Here is a 27126-nt window from a genome sequence, read left to right as displayed (position 1 = left end):
GGCAAGTGAGACACCCATCCCTGGTTCTTGCCGTTGGCTCCTTCTGGGTCATTTGATGTATTCCCTTGTTGGCAGAAAGTTATATATGCACAGAGGCCTCATTGGTAGAAGCTGGATGGATTTAATATGGGCACTATCAGTCATTGGCTCTGTGATTGGATTTGTAAACAATTATAATTAAAAAGCGGCACAGTGGAAGAGTGGTTCGCATATCCGCCTCCCAGTTCTGAGCTCAAGGGTTCAATCACAGGCTGCGGCCTTGTAGTGTGGCGTTTGTATTTTTTCCCGTGTCTGAGGAATTTCTCAGGCTTCCTCCCAAAGACTAAGCGATAGGTTGATTGAACACTGTCTGTACAGCGTGTGTGTCCTGCAATTGGCTGGCAACCAGTTTGTGTTGTACCCCACCTCCTGCCCATACTGTATATATGTGGGATAGGCTCCAGCACCCTCGTGAGATAAGTGGTAAAGAGAATGAATGAACAATTATAAAAATAAAAAACTTTATTCTTCAAAATAGCACAGGAGCATCCCTTGAGGGAAAACATGCAAAGTTCAGGAATGAATTTAAGTTCATAAGATCATTAGGACTACATTTGAAATAAAGAAATAGTATTTGCTAACGGGCAATTTGTTCATTTATCATTAATGTAAGGTATGAAAATCAATTTCATTACAGAAAACATTTACACTTACAGATAGCAATGACATTAGTGGTAAAATACCCACTATTTTTTAATGATCAATGAGACCTGAATGCATATGCACTTCATGAAAAAGTGTGAAAATACCATTACCTCTGAAAATACTGTATCTATAGTAGAAAACAGAGCACAAACCCCAAACTTTAAAACTACTGTACTGCAAACATGGACAACAAAGGTTTAGAGAAGAATCATACATTCAAATGATTATTCTTAAACTACCATACAAATAAGATATTGGCTAATTGTTCATTCATGTAGAAAACTAGAGACGTAAGTGTATAAGTAATTTTAAAAAAAACGGGCAGATGCGAGCACCACAGCGGTCCAGGCTTAGTCCAGATTCTGCGGTCTAGCTTGACGATGCTGAAGCAGTGGTGTTTTCAAAGGCCATTACGGACTCCATCTCATGTAGTGTCGGAGTTTTGCGGATTCCCTTTGTCTCATCCTCTCCTACGTCTTCCTCACTTCCCAACTGTGGAGGAGGCTCATCACTATGCTCCTGCATGAGGCTCAGCTGGTTGTTGAGGTCATTCCTCTCCTTCTGTAGAGCTCTGCAGAGTCTCTCCAAAAGCTCCAACTTACCCTGCAAAGCCTTGAAATGGCCATCGCGTAGAGTTTTCTAGAAAAGAAAGAAGTTTCATCATGAATTCAGTAAAGGAAAAGGGAAAACAACTAGATGTGCGAGGACCCTTACAGGGAGCGCTTCATACAGCTCGTGCATGTTTTGGAACCCAAGTATGAAACACCAGACAGTTCTGTCTTCAATGACAAACATATTCCTGATTTGTACAACAAAGTGAGATTGTTGTGTCGCCCAAATGACACTAATGGGTTCATTTGTGTACTCAGAATGATCAGATGATGATGGTCTTTGAAATGGAAAAGTTGAGCCCTTTTCACACACATAACCCGGGAAATTACTGTGTAAGGTGAGCCGGGATTTACTCGCGTCATTGCTTTCACGCATGTAGAGATGTCCCGAGAATAACGCGTGTTTGACACTTTCACACACTTATACCGTGTTGCCCACTGGCGCTCTCTGTATGGGGAGGGCTGCTGGCCAGATTTTATAACCTGGACATTTCGTTATTTTTGGTCGGCATCGGCTGTCACAATGTTGGTCAAATCGTGTTTTGTTCCAGAGGAAGCGTTTCCGACGTCGTAACTGCAGCCAATTCAAGCTCATCAAGACTATTTAAGTCCAGGTTATCCAAGAGAAGGGTGCCGAGATATTAACTTGCTGGGCGCCATTCGACACCTCTGCCGCCCTCGTTTTGAAATCCCCTACGTAGTAGTGCTGGTATTTGAGTGTATTTGTTTTGTTATTTTATCGGCAATCGTCAGTATTCTTGATCCCCGTCGACCTACTGTCACGAACCCATCGTGTTATTCCCCCTTTTCGGCAATCCCATGTATTTTTGTTTTTATTTAATAAACCCTTGAACGAATCTTCCATTGTTTTCTGCTTTGAGGTACAACCATGTTTCCGCAGTTTCGATCGGCAACAAAATAAACCACAAAGACGGACGATACTCTCTTCCTTGACTTTACGATCCAGTAGCAATTTAATTTCGTTATGTTTTCAGTTTAATTTAGCTATTTCCAGCTTGCTATGTTGATAATTGCGATGTTTGTTTACCACTTTTTGTCTTACTGCGAAGAAAGCGGAAGTGACGATCGGCATACCATGATATTTACATCATCAGCCATCGTGCCGCGACACGGAAATTTAACACTTGCTTTCACATAAGCCTTGTCCCGGGACTTTCACGGGAATTATACTAAAACGCGACCAGTGAAATGTCCGCATAATCTCCATGTCAGTTGACCCGGGAAATTGCGTTCACTTACAAGGGCTGTCTGTTTAAATCCCTCGATTTTCACAGTATTTCGGCGTGTGTGAAAGGGGCTTTAGAGAACCACTGCTATTCTAATTGCATAGTCTAAGTAAAGGTGTGAGGAAAGTTTGCTTTTAAAAAGTTGTTGCTGCTTTAAAATGTCAAAAAGAGTTTGCATGAATTGGTGCATAGTAAAAAAAGCACTTGAATTTGCTGCCAAGTGCCTCTAAGGAATAAAGCCAAATCCTTTTGTGGTTAAGCACTCCCAAAGCCCATTACAAACCTCCACGAAAATGGAGCAATATCTTCGTCAAACACCTCTAAGACATCTGGGGGATATTCAACAATACTTTTCGCCTTTTTTACCCTCTTCGACAGCACTAAAAGTCACCTAGAAAACTTCCAACATATCTGGGTGAATTTAAACTTATTTATTACCTGCAACTTAAGCAACATATTCCTGTCTACACGCTTGCTTCGGTTGAGAGTTGACCTCCGCCACATCCAGGTGTGCCAAATCCCCCCCAAACATCACTTAGGCTGCAACACCTAATCGATTAAATTGATAAAAATGGATTAATAAATTTGTTGTCAAATGATTGTTAATTTTTGCCGGCAGCTATGAGCAGTCCTTGTTTGTGTGTCATGGTACGCTGGGCGTACCAGGGATTAGAGCGAGTTCACTGCTCCACTCAGGCTGGGTTGCTGAATCAATAAAATTATGAAGCGTCAGAGGTGAGTAAATGAAGCTAATTGTATTGTTTGTATTTTTGGTTGATGAAACGTTACTACTTAGGGTATTTTGCAATTATGCTAATCAGTGTGTTTTTCAGACGCATATTAGCACTTGAGTCCCCATTAACTGCGAAAAATGAGGGATTACTGTTCATATCGATTTAATAAATAAATGCTTTAACATGACAATTGTCATATTCTTATTGGAACTCTTAAAAGTATGAACAATTAGCAATGATACCTCCTCTGCCATCTGGAGCAAAGTCTGGTTGTTGCTCTCCCATTTTGTCCTCCACTGTGTTGTTTCTTTCTCCAGCTTCTTAATCTTTTTGGTCATCTGAAAAGAAAAAAAAAGTTAGGCCCACCCACCATAACTGTGGAACATGGCCGAACCTGACAAACTAGTTCTACTAACACAATCTGACCTAGCATAGAGTTTGGGAATGTATTGTACAGTATGTGCAATCTACTGCTTATTGTAGCAAGCTAGAGAGCACCTGGCAGTTGGCCGGGGCTCAACCAGTATGTTGTCGTCGTTGTTGCGTGTTTTTAGTGCCGCAACGATTATTGGTCAAATAGAGTCATTTGATGAGAAAAAAGCTTTGAATTAAATTTTGCTGCTTCAATTAATCATTTAATTCGAGTGGCGTGTAAAGGTTTGTTTTCAAAGTGGTGTATTTAGTCTTATTGATTTGGGAGGGTGTACTGCCCCCTTGGAGGCAACGTTAAATACTACATTGCTTGTCTAACATGGCTGAATCCAGATGCTCCCTGTTAAGGCAACATAAGGCTGTAATTTTTTTTTTTTTTTTAGCTAATATGTTTGTTTTTTTGCATTCATAATTTACTTTAGAAGTATATTTAGCAGTATTTGTCAATGTTTATTCAGAAATGTTGAAAACCTTTTATTTACTTATTTATTCATGAACTAAAACTTTTTAAGTTTATAGACAAAATCATTTTGAGTAACTGTCGACTAAAACTAGATGAAATTTGTCTGAGTTTTCATTGATTAAAACTAGACGAAGACCAACACATTTTGAAATGACTAAAATATGTCCAAGACTAATAAATATTTTGGTCCAAAAGACTAAGACGAAAATTAAAAGGGCAGCCAAAAACAAAACTGGTATCAATGTATATAATTTTGCATATAGTTGTACAAGTGTTTGTGTTACAGCTTTACAAAAAATCAAATAACGGAGACTCACAAATTGTCTTGTTTGGCGTCTGTCTAACGGAATAACATCACATTTAGTGAGGACAGAACTAGTGCATTAGGATGACTTGTGTAGTTTGTGTAGGGGGGTGTGGGGGGTGTGCATGAATGTGTAAAAAACATCAGACATAAAAAAAAACCAAATCGATAAATGGTTGTTCTTTGATACATTGCCATAGCTTTCAGAAAATATTTTGTTGTACTTAGATCCTCATTTTATTATTACTGTTTCACCATTGATGCACAGGTAATTTGTTTTAAATGCATTTATTGCTCTTGTGAAATGAAAGTACAATTCTTTAGGGTTGGAAGAAACACTCATGTATTTTATTTAGTAATTGCCTTTTTTTGCTGTGTTAAAAACGCAATCTGGCGCCAGTGGATTTGTAGGTCAAAATCAATGTTATTGTAAGCATGGACATGTGTTTGTTTTTTTATACCTCCTAAAATTATCTTTCAGTGCATTAAATGTTTGTTCTCTGATGACTGAATTAACTAAAATAAACGATAGATTAATCGATAACTGCGGCCCTCGTGTTGTTGCATGTACAGTATTGCCATTGAAATTCAGATGCAATTCAAGAGTACTGCTATGGATAAGTCTGACCAATATATTCTATGTAATTTTTGACATCGCTCTTGCCAAACATTCAGAAGCCGAAGCTCTCAGGGAACCTAAGGGTAGGTTCATACTACAGGTCTAAATGCACTAATCTGATTTTTTCGCGTTTTTCCGACTCGAGCCAGGCATTAACTTGACGGTCTGAACGTGACAAGTCGCACAGAAGACGACCATTTCAAATCCGATCTGGGCCACATTTTTTCAGAACGTGACTGGCTGTCTGAACTGTCAAGACTCTCGAATCGGAATTCATGCAGCAATTACGGCATCAAATAGCGAGAGAGACGCTACGGTAGCGGTGCAGCTGTGCGTTATTAGCGGCTAGCTTGCAGTGAACACGGCTTTTGGGGAAGGGCTTGACAACAGTCATAAAAAAATAAAAATGGGTTGAGGATAAGCCTGAGAATGATCGGTTTTCTCTCTGCTCTATGTGAGCAATATTTCAACATTGCCTACACGACTGAGCATCGGGGCAAACTTTCCGCATGTGTTTGTGACATGCACAGACAGTGCGTGCATGCTATCAAACCATATAAACTTTGAATATAAGCCTAAACGGGGATTATTTATGTCTGTTATTTGTGTCCTCTTTTTGGAAAGGAAAATATGATATCCTTGGAATGACGGATGACAGCCAGTATGTGCGGCCATTTGTTTTGATGCATCTGCGCATGCGGGTCTTCTTGCTCAGCGCGAATTAAGAAGGCATGCATAATTTTGAATGGTCTCAATGGACAGAGGCAGTCTGAACGGGCACGCCAAAAAAACGGATATGACAAAAAATCAGATTTGTGCATTAAGACCTGTAGTATGAACCTAGCCTAAGTGTCAAACGTCACAGTGTGCAAGTGTTCAGTCGAGTTCCACCAGATTCATTAGTGTGCAGTAAATAGAAAGGAGAAAATAAAAAGAGTTCACGTTTGAGATTCGTGATAATTACCTTTTCCATCTCTTGCCTGAAAGTGGCGAAGACCTCGTTGCTTTTAGCCAGAGTGCTCTGAAACTCTTCAAACTTATCCATGTACATGGAAAGCTAAGACACATAAGATGAGTTTTGGAGTTAGTTAAGTCAATATTTTTGGACTTCAAGGAAAATCATATTTTTGCCATTAAACACTACCACTAAATATTTGAAACGAAACCATCAGATTGCAATTGAACTGACTTCTCAATGAACCCTTCCCTCCAAAAAAACTGAAAAGACCATAAAATAAAGGGAGACGACTACGACACTGAGGTAGAGACTTTCAATGGGGCCATAGGAACTCGATTACGTAGCTGTTTGGTGATTCACTATCAGCAGCTATGCCCATTCCATACTTGCTTGTCTCGGGGAGCCGCCATATTAGAAAGAAAAAAAAAAATACCCAGTGGTAATTAAGAAGACACCCAAAAATTGGAGCCAGCACATTCTCCGTGGAGCAACCAGGAAGTAAAAGTCCTCCTTGCTATTTCTTCAACTGAGAATGCCCAGAGAGGACTTGCGGTCATTGATACAGAGCGAAAGCAATCCACACTCCGAGCTACTTGAAGGTTGGTATGGAATTAGATGTAATGCATCAGTGCAACAGTTCGGTTTTGCATGTTCGGTTGAGTTCACTTGTGTACAGTTTCAGTGGCAGTTCAATGTTAATTCGCTGCCATCCCTCCCACTTTAAACGGTTTGAACGTCTATGGCTGTCAATGGCAGCCAATGCCAGGCAATGAGGTAATTTTGGGCAATTTAAGGTAATTTACCTGTTGATTTTCAGTTGCTTCCTGTTAATTTAAGGGTATTTTATGGGTCATTTCCTCTTTATTTTGAGTTACAGAACAGCAAGTGACCTGGGAATCACCCAAAGGAATAGGCAGTGACTCACACTCAACAGGAAATGACCAGTAAATGCCCTGAAATGAACAGCAAGTGACCTGTAAATGCCCTAAAAATCACAGAATTACTGTGAATGCTCTGGTTTCGAATGAACGAACGTTCCTAGTCTAAATGGATTGGGCATCAAGCACCATCAATGCAGCCTTAGTGTTAATTGAGACACTATTATGGTGGAAGATTTTGGTAGCAACTTGTTTGTTCCTTTTTATTATTTTTTTTAGATATTGACACCTTTTTAAAACGAAATCTCAATTCTTGGCAGGAGCATATCGATAACCTTTTGGGATACAAAGTATCACGATATATCACCATTTCGATATTTTGTCACACCCCTAATTGGCATGTTAAGATTGGAGTGGCTAAGCTCAATGGTCCTGAGTCCTGAAAACCAACAAATAACTGACAAACAGAATTTGTTGAAATCAAGTCCATCGACGAATTAAACCCCCAGCTAACTTGAAGATTAAGCCTAATGTCACAAATCCAGGCATGACAAATCTTGTTAAACTTACTAATGGACGAAGGCAAGTGGATGGATCCATAGTTATGTCGACATTGCTGTACGGATATGTTAACCCACTTAAGATGGCAAAATCAGTTTTTGAGGTGGTTGCAGCTCAACGTTGCATTCGTAGGAAGAATTGACGGAGAATAAGTTGTCTTTTAGCCAAAACTTGGCGTGTTTAATTTCCACTGACATGTATCCGCATGTCAATGGAAATTAAATACGCCGAGTTTTGGCTCCGTCAATTACTCCTACGAATGCAACGTTATGCTGCAACCACCTCAATATAAAGTCTCAGCAGATTTGGGACCTCTCTGCCAGTGAGTTATGTCCTATTCATTAGGATACAAAAGACAATGCAGCTAAATGAAAGTGAGTTGCACTCATGCTACCAGAGGAAAGGATTGTGAAGAGCCCTGGGAAGGGACAGGAATGGGCTGAGTTCAGCTCTACAAGGAAAAAGGAAATTTTAGTGAGATGGCAAATTTGGATGTCAAATATGTTACACAAGACATTGACAATTGGATAGAATAATGGCAGAGGAGAGGGAAATTTGTGCTTTTAAATTGTACCGCTTGCCAAAGAGAAGAAATGGGTTTAACATACAGTGATGTGAAAAAAATTAGAACACTCCATTGAATATTGTTCTTTATTAAGAAATGTTTACATATCAATGCCTGATCTTGTTTTTCTTTATCTCTGGAAGAGAAAGTGATTTAATAGCAGGTAAACAACAAAATTTAACATTGTTATACTCATTAAACCAAATTTATCAACAAAACTGAGGAAAAAGTTGGGACACCTTACCACCTAATAGCTCGTGTTACCCCCTTTGGCTGAAATAACCTCAGTGAGATGCTTTTTGCAGCCATCTATCAGTCTTTGACATCGGTCTGAAGAAAGTTTGCCCCACTCCTCAACGCAGAATACTTTCAGCTGTGAGATATTTGAGGGGTTTCTTGCATGTACAGCCCGTTTCAAGTCACCCCACAGCATCTCAATGGGATTAAGTTTTAGCTTTGTAGTAAGCTTTGACTCGGCCATTCGAGGACTCATTTCCTCCTTTTCAGCCAGTCCTTGGTGGATTAACTGGTATGTTTTGGGTCATTGTCATGTTGCAAGGTCCAGTTTCGCTTCAGCTTTAATTTTTTCTCGGATGATCTCACATGTTCTTCAAAAACCCGTTGATACACGTTAGAATTCATGGTGGAATCTATGATGGAGAGCTGGCCAGGTCCTGCCGAAGCAAAGCATCCCTAAACCATGACACTTCACAGTTGGTATGAGACTCTTTTCCTGGAAAGTTGTATTGGGTTTACGCCAAACATGTCCTGTTCTGGTGTCCAAAAAATTCAATTTTACATTCATCTGTCTAAACAACATTATTTCAGAAGTCATGGTCTTTGTCTACATTCACTCTGGCAAACTTCAGTCTGGCCATCATATTCTTTTGAAGAGCAAAGGTTTCCTCCTTGCACACCTCCCATAAAGGTTAATGGGGGAGTTAAGAATTTTTGACATCAGGCTTAATCTTCGAGTTAGGGGGGGTTAATTTGTCAGTGGAGTTGATTTCAAAATATTCCGTATCGTTTGTTAGTCTTCTATTATTTTTCAGGGCTCTGGAGTGCCTATGCTAATGCAAGTCAATATGGCCAATTAGCATACTAATAAAAAAAAAAATGTATGCATGCAGGAGAATCAAAGATGACACATGCAATTGAAGGGAAAAGGTACCGTTCTCGCACACACCATATAATTGTTTGCATTAGTCTCACACATTCATGTAACTATAGTTTAGGCAGACTTCACTCAGTGGCCTTGAACACAGTAAAGTGAATCACCTTATCGGCGCTCATGAGAGGGAAAAGGAAAAATGGTACAGTTTCTCGTAGGCACCGTCTAACTGTTTGCATTACTCGAACTCACGTAATATGATCAATCAGGGAATAGTATCATTTCTCATATTCACTGTAGGACTGCATTACTCTAACACACCTAAAGTAAAATAAATAGCACACCATAGTTTAAAGAAACAGAATAGATACACAACGCCATCTTATCACAGAAGCCCAACGTGTGCGCCACGCACCAACTCTGGCAATCAGTTCTCCCGACAAACAAACAATGACAAAGACCAGCGCGCTTTGTCCTGAAACAAGTAGAGCCAGCCCGGATAACAAAGTTGATAGCGGGCGCCTGGGACATTAAGACCAACGTCGGTCGCTGTGGCAACCACGTCCTATCGACACACAAACCTAACCGCCTAAAACCGGCTAAAGAGGGATGGTCCCAAAGCAACACCTTCAGCCCGGCCCACTCCACTACGGACTTCAAAAAGACTGGACACTGAGATAACAAACGTGATTCGCTGCTCGGAAACTTTTCTATGTAGCCTTGTTTTGGATCCAGAATGGTCCCTCCGTCGTCTGTTTTTGCCTTGTTTTTTGACCATTGTCGACGGATAAATTGTCAACCTGGTTTCAGTGAGTCTTCTTCAAACTTTTGGAACATGGAGTCAGTACGAAGGGTTAACATCAGAGATGAACGCGCGGAGTTCCGCCTTCCCGGTTGGCGCGCGCGGGGGCAGCATCGGCAGAGCGGCACTTTGTTCGGGTGTCGCTGTTTCCGTGCGCCTTGGCCAGGAGGGGTTAAATTCCAACAGTTGGCGACCCCGACGCGATAAGCCCAGACGACGGAGGTGATGGACGAGCGGCTGCGGAAGCATCAACTGAAGCCCTTTGGGTGCACCTCCAAAAGGTAAAAAGACGTCTGGTCATAATGTAAGGCGGGCAACGGTTGACTCTGAGCGACCCTCGACCATTTTTGTGTTTTGTCTAACCGTGATTGTTGCTTTCTTTTGAAGGGATACAGAGAAATAGTTTGGTAACATTAGTCTTACAATAATTTGGTAGTATTAGATTTGTGCATGAAGTACAACATCCATCTTTGTAGTTTAGGCTCGGCGAATAAAAAGAAAAAAAAAAAAAACGATAAAAGGACAAGTTTAGATTAGGAAGCGGGTGTCCCCGGAAACCAATTAAATTGCGAGAGGCTAACAATTGCCAGAAATTGTGAGATGCTGCCTAAAGGAGCCTGCACTCGGGAGCTTCTTTTTCCTCCCTCCCACTCGCGCCTTTTTTCTCCTTCATTCCTGTCGTTTTTCCTGTTATGCACCTATTTTCAAAATTAGTGGGTTCATCCCAAAATAAGTGCCCGTGACACGAAAAATTAAAAAACCCCGATTTCACCAGTGTAGCTGGGGAGGCTCGAAACAACTGAGTAAAGGATGTTTTCGTCCCAAAATAAGTGCTCATGACACGAAAAATTAAAAATTCCCGATTTGTCCGGTTTAGCTTGCGGAGACTTGAAACAACTGAGTAAAGGACGTTTTCGCCCCAAAATAAGTGCCCGTGACACGAAAAATTAAAAACCCCGATTTTTCTGGTTTAGCTTGCGGAGACTTGAAACAACTGAGTAAAGGGCGACAGTCCCTCTTTTAGGACGTAGTACTCCATTTATGGATTGATATCATGCGCTTGTGTGCGCTCGGGCTTCTTCATCTCTTTACCCGCGTACCCGTGCTTGGGGGCGCACGCGCTCACATTCAAGTACATTTTACTATTGGTGATATCAAATTGACAGTCTAATGAAAAAAAAACTGAATATTAAAATAGAACTCGAGATGAAAAGTTAATAAAGTGAAAAAGAGGCGGCATTAGAGAAAAATAAACCCGTGAGCTTGATTGGAAATGATAGAATGCTTTAAAATTACAAAAGCCGCTCATATTGCTTAAAAACAATGGAATTGGTTTTATTCGGCGGGGCTGGCGTGTCGGTGTCGGCTTGATCACACGGTAACAACAATTCCAGCTCCGGCCAGAAACCCAGAACCAAAAAGAATACCCGTAGTTTCATAAGTCTTGACTAAAGATTGAAATAGGTTTGTGAAGAAATATAACATAAATGATAGTTTGATAAACTTTATGAGGATGTTGAAAAACTGATACTTCTTTTAAATGCAGGTTAAGAAACAGAGAAGGCTGAAGTTCCTGGATGTTTGGTAAAGTCCTAGATTAGATAAGCTTTCTCGAGCCAATGTTTTGACTCACAAAACAATGTGGAGAGTCTCCTAAAGCGAGCAGAAAAAGCAAAGAAAACCTTAAAGTTAATAACGGGGAATTGGCATCATGGCTCCCTCTTAGTATAACGAATAGTTTGAAATTGAATTGAATTTTTAAGGGATTTGAGCATGATGAATAGGGGGAAGGTGTCACTTTTGGATCACATGTTGATAGAATTAGCTGTCGTGAATTCAGCTGTGATCCAAAGAACAACAGTATATCCTAATTGATTTTAGTTCTGACATCAGAAGACAATTATAATTGACCTAATTTTTGCTGTCATGAAATTATAATAGGAAATAAATACCCAACTTTGTCTAGACAGGCCATAATACTTAATACGATTCCAAATTTACATCGGAGAGAACGTTCCCAGAATGAGATAAATTTTAAGTCTTATTTTTATTTTTAATGTGGATATTTGCTTTTCATTGTTGACCTTTTGAAGAAAATAGTTTCATTTAATATATATTTTCTTTTTCTTTTGCACTTTTGTAAAACTGATTTTTATTTATTTTGTAGTTCCGTTTAATTTGGAGTTTATAGAAGCTAATTTTGGTTTGAGATAACTTGCCTAACGGGTTAAAGTTTAGGAAAGAGCAAAGTTTTAAAGTGGGCCATCTCAAGCTCAAGTCTCTGGTTGTTTTGGGAAAACAATAGATAAGATAGTCCTTCCCTAGCCACTACTGACTCCCTAAAGAATGCGAAGGGAGAATCTCTTTCATGGGGTATTTTTAAAATACTGGACAATGTAAAAGTTGATTTAGGTTTTTAAAGGACTTGAAAATGCTAAATTTCACTAAAATATAATCTTTTGGATCAACTGCGGATGGAATTGGGCAATCCTTGCGACCCCCTCCTCCCAAAAAAAAAAAAAAAAAGGGGGGGGGGGGGACATTTTTACCAATTTCATGATCTGGGATGAAAAGACAAGTACAATGTATTTGCTGCTTTGAAATTATTGGGGAAATTAGCAGCCATTTTTTTAAGAGAAAGACCACAGTAGAAATCTAACTAATAAATTACATAAGAGGGGAGTAACAAAATTTGAGAACCTAAACAGACACTGGCATTGTGCCGAATGCAATTTATTATGCCGGGGAAATTGCTTATACTAAATGTTTAATATAATTTTCGGAGACTGTAAACTATAATTAGATAGAATCTAGATAGGAGTTACTTTAATTTCAGAATACTTATTATTTCCAAATCTACTGCCTATAAATACAATTTCCCCAGTATAAGACAATTTTTATGGTTTCATTTTTGAATTTTTGATTTTTGATATTTTGATGAATTACCCTCATTTAATATTTTTCCATTTCTTTTGACACCTTTATAGAATATATAAACATTTTTGAATTTTTAAGGACGTGAATAATATAGTGAATATTTGTATACTCTAAGCTTAGTTCTACTTCAGGAAAGAAGCGATATCATCTCAACAGTAATGCATTGTGAGCGTAACAGCATGTCAATATAAAAAGCAGTAGCAGTATGGCAATTATTTTCAAGAATGTGCCTAAATCATCACACAATATGTCAATAATGGAAAAACATTATAAAACTCTGACATAGGCAAATGTGTTGAACATGACTTCAAGTATCATTTCATGTATTTCAAGTGCCGGTGATGGTCACCTTAGAGCACTTGATTTAAAAACGAAGTTACGTAATTTGCGGACTATAAGCCGCTACTTTTTCCCCCTCATTTTGAATCCTGCTGCTTATAGTCAAGTGCTGCTTATTTGTTGGGAATACTGAACATGTGTCCAAACTAGAGATTTGTAACCTTTTTAAATCATATACTTTTGATCAATCACATGATGATTTTGGCACTTTCTTTTTTAATAAGCCTGTATTATGGTTTTCTTGTTTTAGGGAACTCCAATTGGTGACGTATAGGGTTGTTCTTGAGTTGGCGTTGAAAGGCAAACATCTGGGAAGAGGCCAGCGACGTGTTCTTCATCGTGTGTCGTCTCCTTCATCCGTGACAAGTACACTTCTGTCAGTGGGAACTACAATGGTTTTGGGGAAGCTGAAAATGCTCTGCAATTGTTCTAAGTACAACTCCTACATACCCAGAAACTTTTAATCTTTTCAACCTTCACATTTCACAAATAAGACAATATGTTGTTTTTTTTTAATTGTAGTACATTCAAAAATATCCATTATAAAAAAAATTTAAAAAGGAAAATGTCAGCCTACTCATTTTTTAAATCTACTGACATGTTGTAAAATGACTTTTTCTTTATCATGCCTTTCGATGCCTGCAATGTTTTGGGGAATGTACTGTAATTGCAGGCTTGAAATAAAAGTCTGGATCATCAAACTTTACTGATGAATCCTGTCGTTCGAGGACATGCGCCAACAAATTCTGTCAGAATGTCTGCGTTGTTGGCTCGTAACTCCTCCGGGCAACCCATCTTTTTGTTTGCTTTGGAAACTCGAAGTTGTATCTCGAAGTCCCTAATAGAGTAAATTTGACTGAGATATGTACACATAAGAAAGGTACAGTGCAATTGTTAATGGGACAAATGTTGATTGAGCCTACCATCAGCATTCCTTGCTTGCTGACGCCCTTGCCTTCATGGAGTTGAAAACAAAGTGCAGCCTCTTCTGGGTGTACTTTCAGCATCTCCAGGTCACCTAGAGATCACAGTAAAAAGTAGCTTGTTAGATGTGTCATGATAATATGCCTGTGTTGTAGACACAACCGCACCACGGAATAAGGTGAACCCTAATTTCTAAAAAAACATCCAGGATTGTCATGTTCAGCAAAAAAGTTTTAGAATTATTTTTTAAATCGTATTTAGGAGCGCTGTTCAATGCTTTCCCAAAGACCAACTCGGAGATTACTTCTTGGTTTATTCCTTTATTTATTACAAGCTAGGTAGGTGTCCCTTATCTAAGGACATAGAAAACTAAATTATCACTCAGTGTACGCTCAAAAGGTTTCTTTTCAATTTTTCATAAAAGTGATAAATTATTCCAATATCACCCAGATCTCTCACAATCCTTATTATAAATAACACTTCAATAACTGATTGCGTGAGGTGTCTGGGGCGAATAGTAAAGGATAAAAAAATATTGTATGATTGACACATTGCCTATTTACATACTACCGACTACTAGTCAGAGTCAGAGTTTGACTGTGTGTGGGGGTGTGCAAAAAACGGCGGTTGCTAACGCACATAACCTATGAACCATTCATAAACCAAATCCCAACCCGAAGTGGAAGGATTTACTGCAGGGGTCTCCAAACCGGTCCTCGAGGGCCGCTGTGGGTCCTGGTTTTTGTTTATACCGATCAAGCACAGACCTTTTAACCAATGTGGTTTCTATTAAAACAAGCAGCACCTGACTGCAATCAACTGATTATACTTATAAAACACCGGATTGGTGAAAAGGTGTGGTCTTGTTTTGTTACAGTGAAATCCTGCATGCACTGCAGCCCTGTGTGGAATAGTTTGGCGACCACTGATTTTCTGCATTCGGGATGGTGATCCGGAAGTTGACTGTACTGTTCACCTTGTGTGTGTGTGTGTGTGTGTGTGTGTGTGTGTGTGTGTGTGTGTGTGTGTGTGTGTGTGTGTGTGTGCGTGCGTGTGTGACTGAACACAAGTGTACAGTCAGCCAAACTCCATTCAAAATGAATACGGGAGTCGGGAGGTAGCGTCCGAGCTCCAGGTGCTTTATTGTGCTGCACTGTCGCATCCAAAAATGAATCGGAATGAAAGACGATGCCTTCGAAGGTGCAAACAACACAACCAGCTCTCACCAAACGACGGACTGACGAAAATACTACAAAAATGGCCGCCGCAGTACTTCCTTCCTGTCAAACGGCTGTTAAAATAATAACATGAAGGAAAAATGCACTTCGTGAGATATTGGACAGAACATTGACCATTGTCTCCAATTTAAAAATGCGAACCATAAATATGCATGGCGTTTGTTACAAGCCTCACTAACGCGAGCTGCGATATCAAGGTGTGCATGCACATGTATGCGATATATTTTCATATATGAATTTTTTTTTTACCTGTTTATCAGAAGCTTTTGAAGACGTTTGGACAGTCGAAGGCACAGCATTTGGTTTCAGGAGAGGATACCGATGAAAATGCGCGCTGCAAATACTCCAAAGCAGTACTTTTTCCACCGGTGTGTGTATGTCATATCCAGCAGAGTAACCACATTTTATATCGTTCCTTGTTCTTCACAGGCAGGCGGTGGAAACTTTCCTTTGTCCATTTCTTCTGTATGTTTCAACAACTTCTAAAAGCACATTTCACCATTTTGACGTCCTTCCACACTCCGCATAGCAGACCAAGGTGAATACGAGTGGCCATAGCACTCCCCTCTATTGTGGTGCCATTACGCATATAAAAAAGTCCCGCAGAATTAAATGAACTATGGCAGTTTGGTGAAACATTGTTTTGGCTGCAGGAGGTTTGGGAACATTGGGCTGCATTTGGAATTTATTTGACTATGTTCGATCTGTGAATATCGGTTTTTATTAGCATGCCAATTGGCCATATTGACATGCATTAGCATAATCACTGTGGAGCCCTGAAAATAATAAAAGACTAACAAACGATACAGAATTTTTTTCAATCTACTCCACTGACGAATCAACCCCCCCCCCCCCCCCCATCTCGAAGATTAAGCCTGATGTCAAAAATTCTGAACTCACGCTTTAAACTTGTAAAGTCTCTTTCTGATTGTAGAGGCATGCACTTTCACATCAACAGTAGCAACAGCCTGCAGTAGGTTCCGTGCTGACATTTTAGGGTTTTTGGAGACTTCCTTTTAGCATCTTGCGGTCTGCTCGAGGGGTGAACTTGCTTATACGGCCAAACCTTGGCATATTGGCAGTTGTTTTGAATGTGCTCCACTTGTAGACTATTTTCCAGACAGTGGAATGGCTGATTTGAGATCTTTTGAAATCCCTTATCAGACTCAAAAACGTCTACAATTTCATTCTGAAGGCCTCAGACAGCTCCTTTGATCTCAACATGGTGTTTTCACTCCAACAGTCAGTCACTGTTGAAAGTATTCTGCGTTGAGGAGTGGGGCAAACTTTCTTTAGACCGATGTCAAAGACTGGTAGATGGCTACAAAAAGTGTCTCACTGAAGTTAATGGGGTGTGCAAATTTTTTCACATGACTGTAGATGCATTTTTGAAGTTTGGCACTTCTTGGCTAAAGGCAGTCATTTGTCATTTAAGCCATTATCTCCTGCAGACAGACACCAAGTGCTAATGTTGTAATTGTGGATTTGGGTCCACTTTTTCATATACCTGAGGGGCAGTTTACATGTCGACTCTGCGACACCAAGACGCAATGACTGTGTTGCGGAATGGCCTTGCCTTCATATGGTGTCTGTGAAAACGCAAACCATTAAACCCAGGCTCCAAAGTGGAAACATTTGATTGCAGGGGCTAGGGAGGGCTTGCTCCACATCCATATGAATGGAAAGCTCCCGCACAGATAACGTCAGCACTCGCACATGTCACATTAGGCGTGTGCAGCGGTGCTACTAAACATTAAAAACAGCAAATATGGCAGATCATTGCCTTTAATTCACTGTTTTTGTACTATTTTTAATTTGAATATGTTGAATCTTTCCATTTTTGTGCCTTTTGGAGCAAAAGAAAAATGCTGTTGCTTGAAGTGGGCAGGTATGTTGTCTTCCGGGCGGAGGAGGTTGTTGGGGTCAATGTGCATCATTGGGTGTCACATTGTAAATATGCACTGCCCCCTAGGGCTTGGCATGAATACTACATCGTTTTAATGCTGGATTGCAATATTGTTCGAATGGAAACGGAACCATATTAATGCAAATTTGAAATTTTCCGTATTCTCAGAGAGTCACCATGTAAACGGCCCCTGAGTATCCATAGCCTAAAAGTGGAATTACAAGTTGCAGTTTTTGGGCAAATCACCACTCTGTTGGTGGAAAGCAGAGGCAAAGGATGCTTAATGTCAAAATGAAAGAGCCCTTAGCCCTTTTACCCCAGTGGAGCTCTCAACTATAATCACTTGGCCACTAATTTGCTCCCATTCCTCAGCTCTTGTTGTATGTATGGAAAAATTTAAGTGACACCATACAACATACTGTAGCCTAGAAAGCCTATGCTGTTTCACGCATGTGCATAATCATTGTTTGGGTGGGAGTTGCCAACGTCATTTTTATTTTCTCTCAATGCTCCACTCAAAGTCTGGTTTAACATAGCGGACAGTATGCCTAATTCACTGATGACATCATTAGTGGTAGGGGAGTAAACTTAGAAAACCTGTCTTCCACTGACCCATAATCCAATGAGGATGCAGAGAAAGGGCTGTCCTTCCTATCTTTTGGGGTTCAGCTCACCAATTTGGATGAAAGGTGAATTAGATGAACCCATAGTTACTGATGTCTAGATGTTTTGAGACTGGCTGACATGTCTATGTTACATGGCATAATATGGACACTGTACGGGGCTCTGCTCTTTTAATGGGGGAGCTTGACAATACAGTATGTTCCAACTACAAAGTGGTATTATTACACTTCTCGGCCACCCAGGAAAGGTCTATGCTAAGGCTCTCGAGAAGAGGGTCCAAGTTGTGGAACAACTTAATTTACCCATACATTAACACTGAATACTATTAATCCATTCCAATACGCCAAAATTTTTTTAGCTAGCACATCTTAAATCATTTCACTCATTTGCTGCCCTTGCCGGCGATAAACACCCAATCCATTTTGACTGCGATTGCTGGTTGCAAATGATCACTGCCAATCCTTGTAGTTGAAATGGATTGGATGTTTATCACCGTCAATGGCAGCTAATATTGAAAGTATATTTAAAAAAAAAAAAAAAAAAAAAAAAAAAAAAAAAAAGCCCACTTATAAATAAAAGGCTGGATTTTTTTAGCCTCGTAGCACTGGATGAGTCAATAAAGCACTCTAATAATAATAACAACGTATAATAGTGACAAGCAAGTAGCCAAAAAGAGGCCTAGATAATGAGATGCCCTGCATGGCAGTAGAACAAACAAACTGGGTATAATTTTCTTTGTTAGGGTGTCAACTTAATGGAAAAGTTGTACTCATGAAATGTACTTTTTACAGAGTGGTATTACTACACTTCTCGGCCACCCAGGAAAGGTCTATGCTCTCGCGAAGAGGGTCCGAGTTGTGGAACAACTTAATTTACCCATACATTAACACTGAATACTATTAATCCATTCCAATACGCCAAAATATTTTTTAGCTAGCACATTTTAAATCATTTCACTCATTTGCTGCCCTTGCCGGCGATAAACTTCCAATCCATTTTGACTGGGATTGCTGGTTGCGAATGATCACTGCCAATCCTCGTACAGTGGGGCAAAAAGTATTTAGCCAGCCACCAATTGTGCCAGTTCTCCCACTTATAAAGATGACAGAGGCCTGTAATTTTCTTCATACGTGTACCTCAACGATGAGAGACAGAATGAGAAAAAAAAATCCAGAAAATCACTTTGTCTGATTTTTAAAGAATTTATTTGCAAATTATGATGGAAAATAAGTATTTGGTCAAGAACCAAAGTTCATCTCAATACTTTGTTTGTATTCCCTTGACTGATAATGACAGAGGTCAAAACGTTTTCTGTAGGTCTTCAAAGGTTTTCACACACTGTTGCAGCTATTTTGGCCCATTCCTCCATGCAGTTTTCCTCGAGAGCAGTGATGTTTTGGGGCTGTCGTTGGGAAACATGGACTTTCAACTCCCCCCAAGGATTTCATATATGGTTGAGCTCTGGAGACCCGCTAGGCTACTCCAGGACCTTGAAATGCTCCTTACGAAGCCACTCTTTGTTTCCTGGGCAATATGTTTGGGATCATTGTCATGCTCAAAGACTCAGCCACGTTTCATCTTCAATGCCCTTGCTGATGGAAGGAGGTTTTCACTCAAAATCTCACAATACATGGCCCCATTTATCCTTTCCTTTACACGAATCAGGTGTCCTGGTCCCTTTGCAGAAAAAAAGAGGTAAAGCATGATGTTTCCACCCCAATGCTTCACAGTAGGTATGGATACAATTCAGCATTCTTTTACCTTCAAACACGAGAAGTTGTGTTTCTACCAAAAAGTTCATTTTTTGTTTCATCTGACTATATTACATTCTCCCAGTCCTCTTCTGGATCATCCAAATGCTCTCTAGCAATCTTCAGATGGGCCTGGACGTGTACTGGCTTAAGCACGGGGTCACATCTGGCACTGCAGGATTTGAGTTCTTGGTGGCGGAGTGTGGTATTGGTAGTAGTCTTTATTACTTTGGTCCCAGCTCTCCCCAGGTCATTTACGCGCTCCCCCTGTGTGATTCTGTGATTTTTTTTTCTCACTGTTCTTGGGGTCATTTTGACCCCAAAGGGTGACATCTTGTAGGGAGCGTCAGATCAAGGCAGATGATCAGTGGTCTTGCATGTTTTCCATTTTCTAATAATTGCTCCCACAGTTGATTTCTTCACACCAAATTGCTTACCTATTGCAGATGAAGTCTTTCCAGCAAGATTCAGGTCTAGAATTTTGTTTCTCGTACGTCCTTTGACAGCTCTTTAATCTTGGCCATAGTGGAGTTTGGAGTGTGACTGTTTGAGGTTGTGGACAGTTGTCTTTTGTACTGAGAATGAGTTCAAACACGTGCCATTAATAGAGGTAACGAGTGAAGGACAGAGGAGCCTCTAAAAGAAGTTACAGCTCTGTAAGAGCCAGAAATCTTGCTTGTTTGTAAGTGACCAAATACTTCTTTTCCACCATAATTTGCAAATAAATTATTTAAAAATCAGACAAAGTGATTTTCTGGATTTTTTTTTTCTCATTCTGTCTCTCATCGTTGAGGTACCCCTATGAAGAAAATTACAGGCCTCTGTCATCTTTTTAAGTGGGAGAACTGGCAAAACTGGTGGCTGACTAAATACTTTTTGCCCAACTGTATTTGAAATGGATTGGACGTTTATCACCGTCAGTGGCAGCTAATATTGAAGGTATATTTAAAAAAAAAAAAAAAAGCCCACTTATAAATGAAAGGCTGGATTTTTTTTGCCTCGTGGCACTGGACGATAGTGACGGGAAAAGTCGTTCACCTGAGGAAACGAATCAATTCCGGTTCGTTCAGTAAAAAGATTCGTTCAAACAAATCGTTCAACGAATCGTTCAACGAATCGTTCGCCCTCCTCATCCCCACCACCCACAACCGCCCAAATGAATCGTTCGGTCAGTGAACGGGAAGTGACGTTGCCAAACGAATCACCAAAAGACCGCTTAGCATATATAACTGAACAGGAAGGCTTGGTCCCTCCCCCTCTTGCACAGTACACAGGCTTTTCATTGGCCGCTCTCTTCGTAGATTCAGAAGTGAGTGACAGACTGTGTTTTTCTGTTTTTTTTTTTTCACTGCCTCGTCTTTGCCGGCGCCCGGGTCTCCCCAGCCGCTGCAGCAATGAGAATTTCCGCGTCTATCATATTTCTATGGGATCAAAGCCATGGCTTGTGCTTGCTTCACTTTGATATAGGAAACGGTTAAACATTTCCCTTTTTTTTTAAGCACAAACTTTTTCAATCACGCTAAATTGCGTGTACGCTCCCTTCCGGATTCGTAGCTTAAACGCGTGTTTACGTGAGCTGGCTGCTCGTGAAAGCCACTTGATATACCACCAAGTCATTTTGGCTGAAGAACAAATAAATGTGGAATTTAAATAAACTGTCTTCGGCTATTTTTTTCGGTTGAGTGAGATTTATTGCACACAAATAAGAAAATATAAAAAATATTAATAAATAATCAATTTATAATGTATATTAATAATATATTAAATCAGCGTTATAAATAAAATTTATTATTATTATTATTATTTGGCTTCTCTGACACGAAAATAAATAAATAAAACAACACTCGAAAAAATATTACCTAAAAATCGTGTTGAAATGTCATTTTTGCACTGGTATTAATATATAAATAATCCCATCAACTCCACGCAGTCATCCCCTCCCGATCTCATATCGCCAAATGCTGACGAAAAAAGAATTGTTTGCTCTTTACAATGTAACCATTCCACTCTCATTGGTATGTTAAGAAAATGGAGACATACATGTATATATACACATCCTAAGTCCCCGCGTTTAATTTTTGGACGCTTTAGTCGCACAGGATGGACTGATGGACTCAACGTTAATTAATTTGCGCCCCAACCCGACAAGCTGTGACACGGGGAAAAAAAAAAAAAATTCTCGGAAAAATATGTCATGAAACTACCGTTTCATAGCAAATCAGTATTATGGTGATCATACTAAATAGTTATTTTCTATGGGCACAGATTAGATAAATTTCGCTGCCATGAAGTCCAGCTAGTCTCTTGACAGCTTTCTCGCCCGCCCCTGCGACGTCTCCATAGCTCAGCCTTATCGCCTTGTAGCTACTGGCGAAAGTTTTAACGTACTGTAAAGTGGATACAATGTCGTCATATGTAGTCTCGAGTCTGTTGATAAAAGCACAGTAAACTTTGCTCACTGTGTTTATGTGGTGATTTTTGTGCATTTGAGGTGCATATGATAGGCTCAACATGAAAGAATATGTGATAAAGCCCTTTCCTTTCAGTCCTTAGCTCGTTCACTGCCGCAGCGCTGCTGCGTGACTGCCGGTGTAGGCGCACTATAAATTAGCGTAGCCGTCTAGCAGAACGAATCATCTAAGCATTCTCGGTAGGACAGAGAGTCAGTGAACGGGAAGTGACATAACTCAGTCTTGCCCCCTTCCTGCACGCTGGCTGTGTGTGACAGTGAGTGAGTGACAGACGCCCTGATTCTGTTTCCGCTCCCTCCCCTGCCCGCGATGAGGCTGGCGTCTGATTGGTCGTGTGCTATGTCAGTATGCTCAACACCCTCCCACGCAGATAACAAGGCAAGCCCCAACTTCATAGAACGAATCAGTGCAGAAGGTGATTAGTTCGGTCTCGTTCACCCAAACAATTCGTTCAAAAAGAACGAATCGTTCACGACCGATACAACACTACTGGACGACTCAATAAATCACTCTAATAATAATAACAACGTATAATAGTGACAAGCAAGTAGCCAAAAAGAGGCCTAGATAATGAGATGCCCTGCATGGCAGTAGAACAAACAAACTGGGTATAATTTTCTTTGATAGGGTGTCAACTTAATGGAAAAGTTGTACTCATGAAATTACTTTTAAATGAGCGTGTTAAGATTTCAAATTTAAATACAGCCTTGTAGCGACATTTTACAGCTGTGTCTTTACAATCAGTGATATACCCTAAAAGGAATTTCGGACCCAAAGTATAATAATTATAGTAATATTGTAGTTAAGTTTAAAACATGATTCCTTGTTCATCAGGCCCCCCACATGGTGTCAACTGGTAATACAACTGGCTAACGATAGCACCAACATAGTCATTGTTAGTGTAGGCCTTCAATCTACTTCATGATGTTGTTTGTACTTATTCTGTCTCTCTCTCCTTCTTTTCTTCTGTCCCCTCACTACTCCTTCCTGTTCGCTGCTTTCTACTAATAAACGAGGCATGTTGAATGATCACAATGGGAGTATGTCATATTCCCATGTGATACATAAAAAGTGTTCAGACCAATCGGACACTCAGATTACCATTCTCAGTGTCAAGCAGCTGAACAAGACAGGTTTAAAAATAAATAAATAAAAAATAAAATATCTTGGATGCCAAAAATTGAAAGAACAGCTTTTACAGTAAACAATTTGTGTCGATTTCGCACACCTTGAAATGAGGCTTACTACAATGTTTTGCAACCATATCCATAGAAATCCCATGCAAAATAAACATTCAGCATATATTAAGGTATGTGGTGATGGACCTGATGCTTGAGCTGAACCTCTTGTTCCTTCATCATCTCACACTTGCGTCTCGATTCTGTGGCATCCTTCAGCAACTGAAATCATAAAAGTTCATATATACAATTAAAATCCATTTACAGTAATGTCTCCATTGATTGAAAGGGAACCAATTGTGAAACTTGAGACAAAATACAGTGCCTTGCAAAAGTATTCGGCCCCCTTGAACCTTGCAACCTTTCGCCACATTTCAGGCTTCAAACATAAAGATATAAAATTTTAATTTTTTTGTCAAGAATCAACAACAAGTGGGACACAATCGTGAAGTGGAACAAAATTTATTGGATAATTTAAACTTTTTTAACAAATAAAAAACTGAAAAGTGGAGCGTGCAATATTATTCGGCCCCCTTGCGTTAATACTTTGTAGCGCCACCTTTTGCTCCAATTACAGCTGCAAGTCGCTTGGGGTATGTTTCTATTAGTTTTGCACATCGAGAGACTGACATTCTTGCCCATTCTTCCTTGCAAAACAGCTCGAGCTCAGTGAGGTTGGATGGAGAGTGTTTGTGAACAGCAGTCTTCAGCTCTTTCCATAGATTCTCGATTGGATTCAGGTCTGGACTTTGACTTGGCCATTCTAACAACTGGATACGTTTATTTTTGAACCATTCCATTGTAGATTAGGCTTTATGTTTTGGATCATTGTCCTGTTGAAAGATAAATCTCCGTCCCAGTCTCAGGTCTTGAGCAAATACCAACAGGTTTTCTCCCAGAATGACTGTATTTGGCTGCATCCATCTTCCCGTCAATTTTAACCATCTTCCCTGTCCCTGCTGAAGAAAAGCAGGCCCAAACCATGATGCTGCCACCACCATGTTTGACAGTGGGGATGGTGTGTTCAGGGTGATGAGCTGTGTTGCTTTTACGTCAAACATATGGTTTTGCATTGTGGCCAAAAAGTTCAATTTTGGTTTAATCTGACCAGAGCACCTTCTTCCACATGTTTGGTGTGTCTCCCAAGTGGCTTGTGGCAAACTTTAAACGAGACTTTTTATGGATATCTTTGAGAAATGGCTTTCTTCTTGCCACTCTTCCATAAAGGCCAGATTTGTGCAGTGTACGACTGATTGTTGTCCTATGGACAGACTCTCCCACCTCAGCTGTAGATCTCTGCAGTTCATCCAGAGTGATAATGGGCCTCTTGGCTGCATCTCTGATCAGTTTTCTCCTTGTTTGAGAAGAAAGTTTGGAAGGACGGCTGGGTCTTGGTAGATTTGCAGTGGTCTGATGCTCCTTCCATTTCAATATGATGGCTTGCACAGTGCTCCTTGAGATGTTTAAAGCTTGGGAAATCTTTTTGTATCTAAATCCGGCTTTAAACTTCTCCACAACAGTATCTCGGACCTGCCTGGTGTGTTCCTTGGTTTTCATAATGCTCTCTGCACTTTAAACAGAACCCTGAGACTATCACAGAGCAGGTGCATTTATACGGAGACTTGATTACACACAGGTGGATTCTATTTATCATCATCGGTCATTTAGGACAACATTGGATCATTCAGAGATCCCCACTGAACTTCTGGAGTGAGTTTGCTGCACTGAAAGCAAAGGGGCCGAATACTATTACACGCCCCACTTTTCAGTTTTTTATTTGTTAAAAAAGTTTAAATTATCCAATAAATGTTGTTCCACTTCACGATTGTGTCCCACTTGTTGTTGATTCTTGACAAAAAAATTAAATTTCATATCTTTATGTTTGAAGCCTGAAATGTGGCGAAAGGTTGCAAGATTCAAGGGGGCCGAATACTTTTGCAAGGCACTGTATTTTGTCACCACGGAGAACATGACATGCTCTAGGACTCTACTATACACTTCAGAACACGGTGTGCCAAAATAAGTGCATGACATGTCACCTCAAATCAATAGTGACTGTGGAAATTTAACTGGACTTCAAGAAAAGTGGATTCAGTGCATCTCCAGAGACTTGGACCTTAACTTGAGCAAGTGTCCTTGGGTGACTGTCTTGACCTTCAGTTGTTTATGTGGTCGACGATAGAGCCTGAGCAATAGCGTGTATTTGGCGAGCCTCCTTTTAGGGTTTGAAAAAGGCACACACAAAAAACCCTCCCCCAAACATTCAGGGTACTTGGTGTCAGAATTACAGGTACCCCATGCACAGCATTAAACCATCAGGATTTTGCCATTTTAAAGTTAGAAAAAATACGTTTTAAGTCAAAACCACACAGTATTCCAATGCAACTCTATAGCTAGGTGTCTGAACTCTGTGATTTGGGGGCGTGATTTTGCGAAACGTCAATTGCAGGATTGGACAGATGGATGAGCCTGGCACAAGGTGCAGGTGATCATCGTTATCAGCTTACTTAAACCAGTCCTTGGCCTCACATCATCGCCAGCTCAACAACTCTACTCCACAAGTTTGTGACTCTAGCTTTCACTTTGATCCAGATTCATTTGTGTATTGAACTGAGGTGTACATCATGATGTTTCTATTTAGGATCAGAATCCCCAATGCACTAAAAATGGCACAAAATTTACTCACAGAGTTTCTTTCTCGCTGCTGTTTCTCTTCCACTTCTGTCATCATGTTAGTGATTCTCTGTAATTTGGCGTCCATCAGTTGTTGCTGTAGCTCTTTGTGCTTGAACACTTTATCTATATGCTGTGAGAGGAACATATACATGTGCTGGTCAAATAATTAGAATATAATGAAAAAGCTGATTTCAGAAATTCTATTCAAACTGTCAAGGCACCCGTTTTGCCCGGGAAACTACTGGCTTTTACCCCTCTTTCCCGCCATCCTCCTGTATTGCTATTTTCCTATAATTTTCCCATATATAAAAAAAATCCTATAATTCTCCCATATTAAAAAAAATCCTCTGCTCCTAACTGAACACTGTGTTACCGCAATAACCAAGGGCCACTATTCTTTTTTAGTCGGACCGGAGTAACAGGATGAATGACAGTAGAAGAAGGGAGAGCAAGAAAAGAGACGAGGCAAGTTGTGGGCAGTTCAGAAAAAGGTGATCGTTGCATCCACCAGTGTTTAGCAGCTTCAAATAAATTGTCCAAGGAATAAGCAATCTGGCGAGTCTGTGTGTCTGTCTGTCTGACTTTGCCATTGAATTGAGGCGAGAACTGGACCACCTAGCCAATCATCATTGCGTTTGCAATGATTAGTCGAACCTGTGTCAACCCAGTCAGAGTTACTGCACGTTCACATAAAAGGGAGCGAAGACCAGAGTCAAACACTACTTGTGACGATGGCACGGGCACCTTACTTCACGGAAGAGGAATGCGCGATAATCATGCGGAGTTATGAGGAATTAAAATCCACCTCACCGGGAAATCCAACACCACTTCGGCGAATAGAGCGCAACAGGTCTGTTGGCAGCGAATTTACAGATCGTGTGATTTGTGAATGCGTCAATATGCCAGTTTACTTATGTCCATAAAAAGAAATAAAGCCTGCTGTCAGGACAATAAAATAAGATTTGGTACGTTAACTGTAAGAAACTGTAAGAACTTGATTTGCTAGCCAGAGCCCAAGCATCATCGATGGAATGCATATACTGTCCCTGGCGAAAGAGCACACGGACAGGCAAACAATCTGCGCGGTTGTGAGGGCCTGACTTCGGCGGGTTA

General features: G+C 40.2%; 1 protein-coding gene across 2 annotated transcripts in view; it reads right to left on the bottom strand.

Annotated features, from left to right (window-relative positions):
* Positions 1–426: 426 nt before the first annotated feature.
* LOC130920017 (gamma-taxilin-like) overlaps positions 427–27126 on the bottom strand; it is an 86754-nt gene continuing 60054 nt past the window's right edge. Inside the window, exons 7-11 of one of the 2 annotated variants that reach the window (XM_057842770.1) lie at positions 26024–26143; positions 23485–23559; positions 6059–6151; positions 3519–3614; positions 427–1323 (exon numbers count right to left, since the gene is read on the bottom strand). In XM_057842770.1, the coding sequence (XP_057698753.1) occupies positions 1054–1323; positions 3519–3614; positions 6059–6151; positions 23485–23559; positions 26024–26143 (654 nt within the window). In that variant the 3' untranslated portion in view covers positions 427–1053. The remainder of the gene's footprint in view (positions 1324–3518; positions 3615–6058; positions 6152–23484; positions 23560–26023; positions 26144–27126) is intronic. The other variant, XM_057842781.1, reaches the window with a different exon arrangement.

This window comes from Corythoichthys intestinalis, chromosome 1 (assembly GCF_030265065.1).
Source record: "Corythoichthys intestinalis isolate RoL2023-P3 chromosome 1, ASM3026506v1, whole genome shotgun sequence".
NCBI lineage: Eukaryota > Metazoa > Chordata > Actinopteri > Syngnathiformes > Syngnathidae > Corythoichthys > Corythoichthys intestinalis.
Note: the sequence above shows the minus strand (reverse complement) of the source record. Positions and strands in the feature narration are given on the sequence as shown.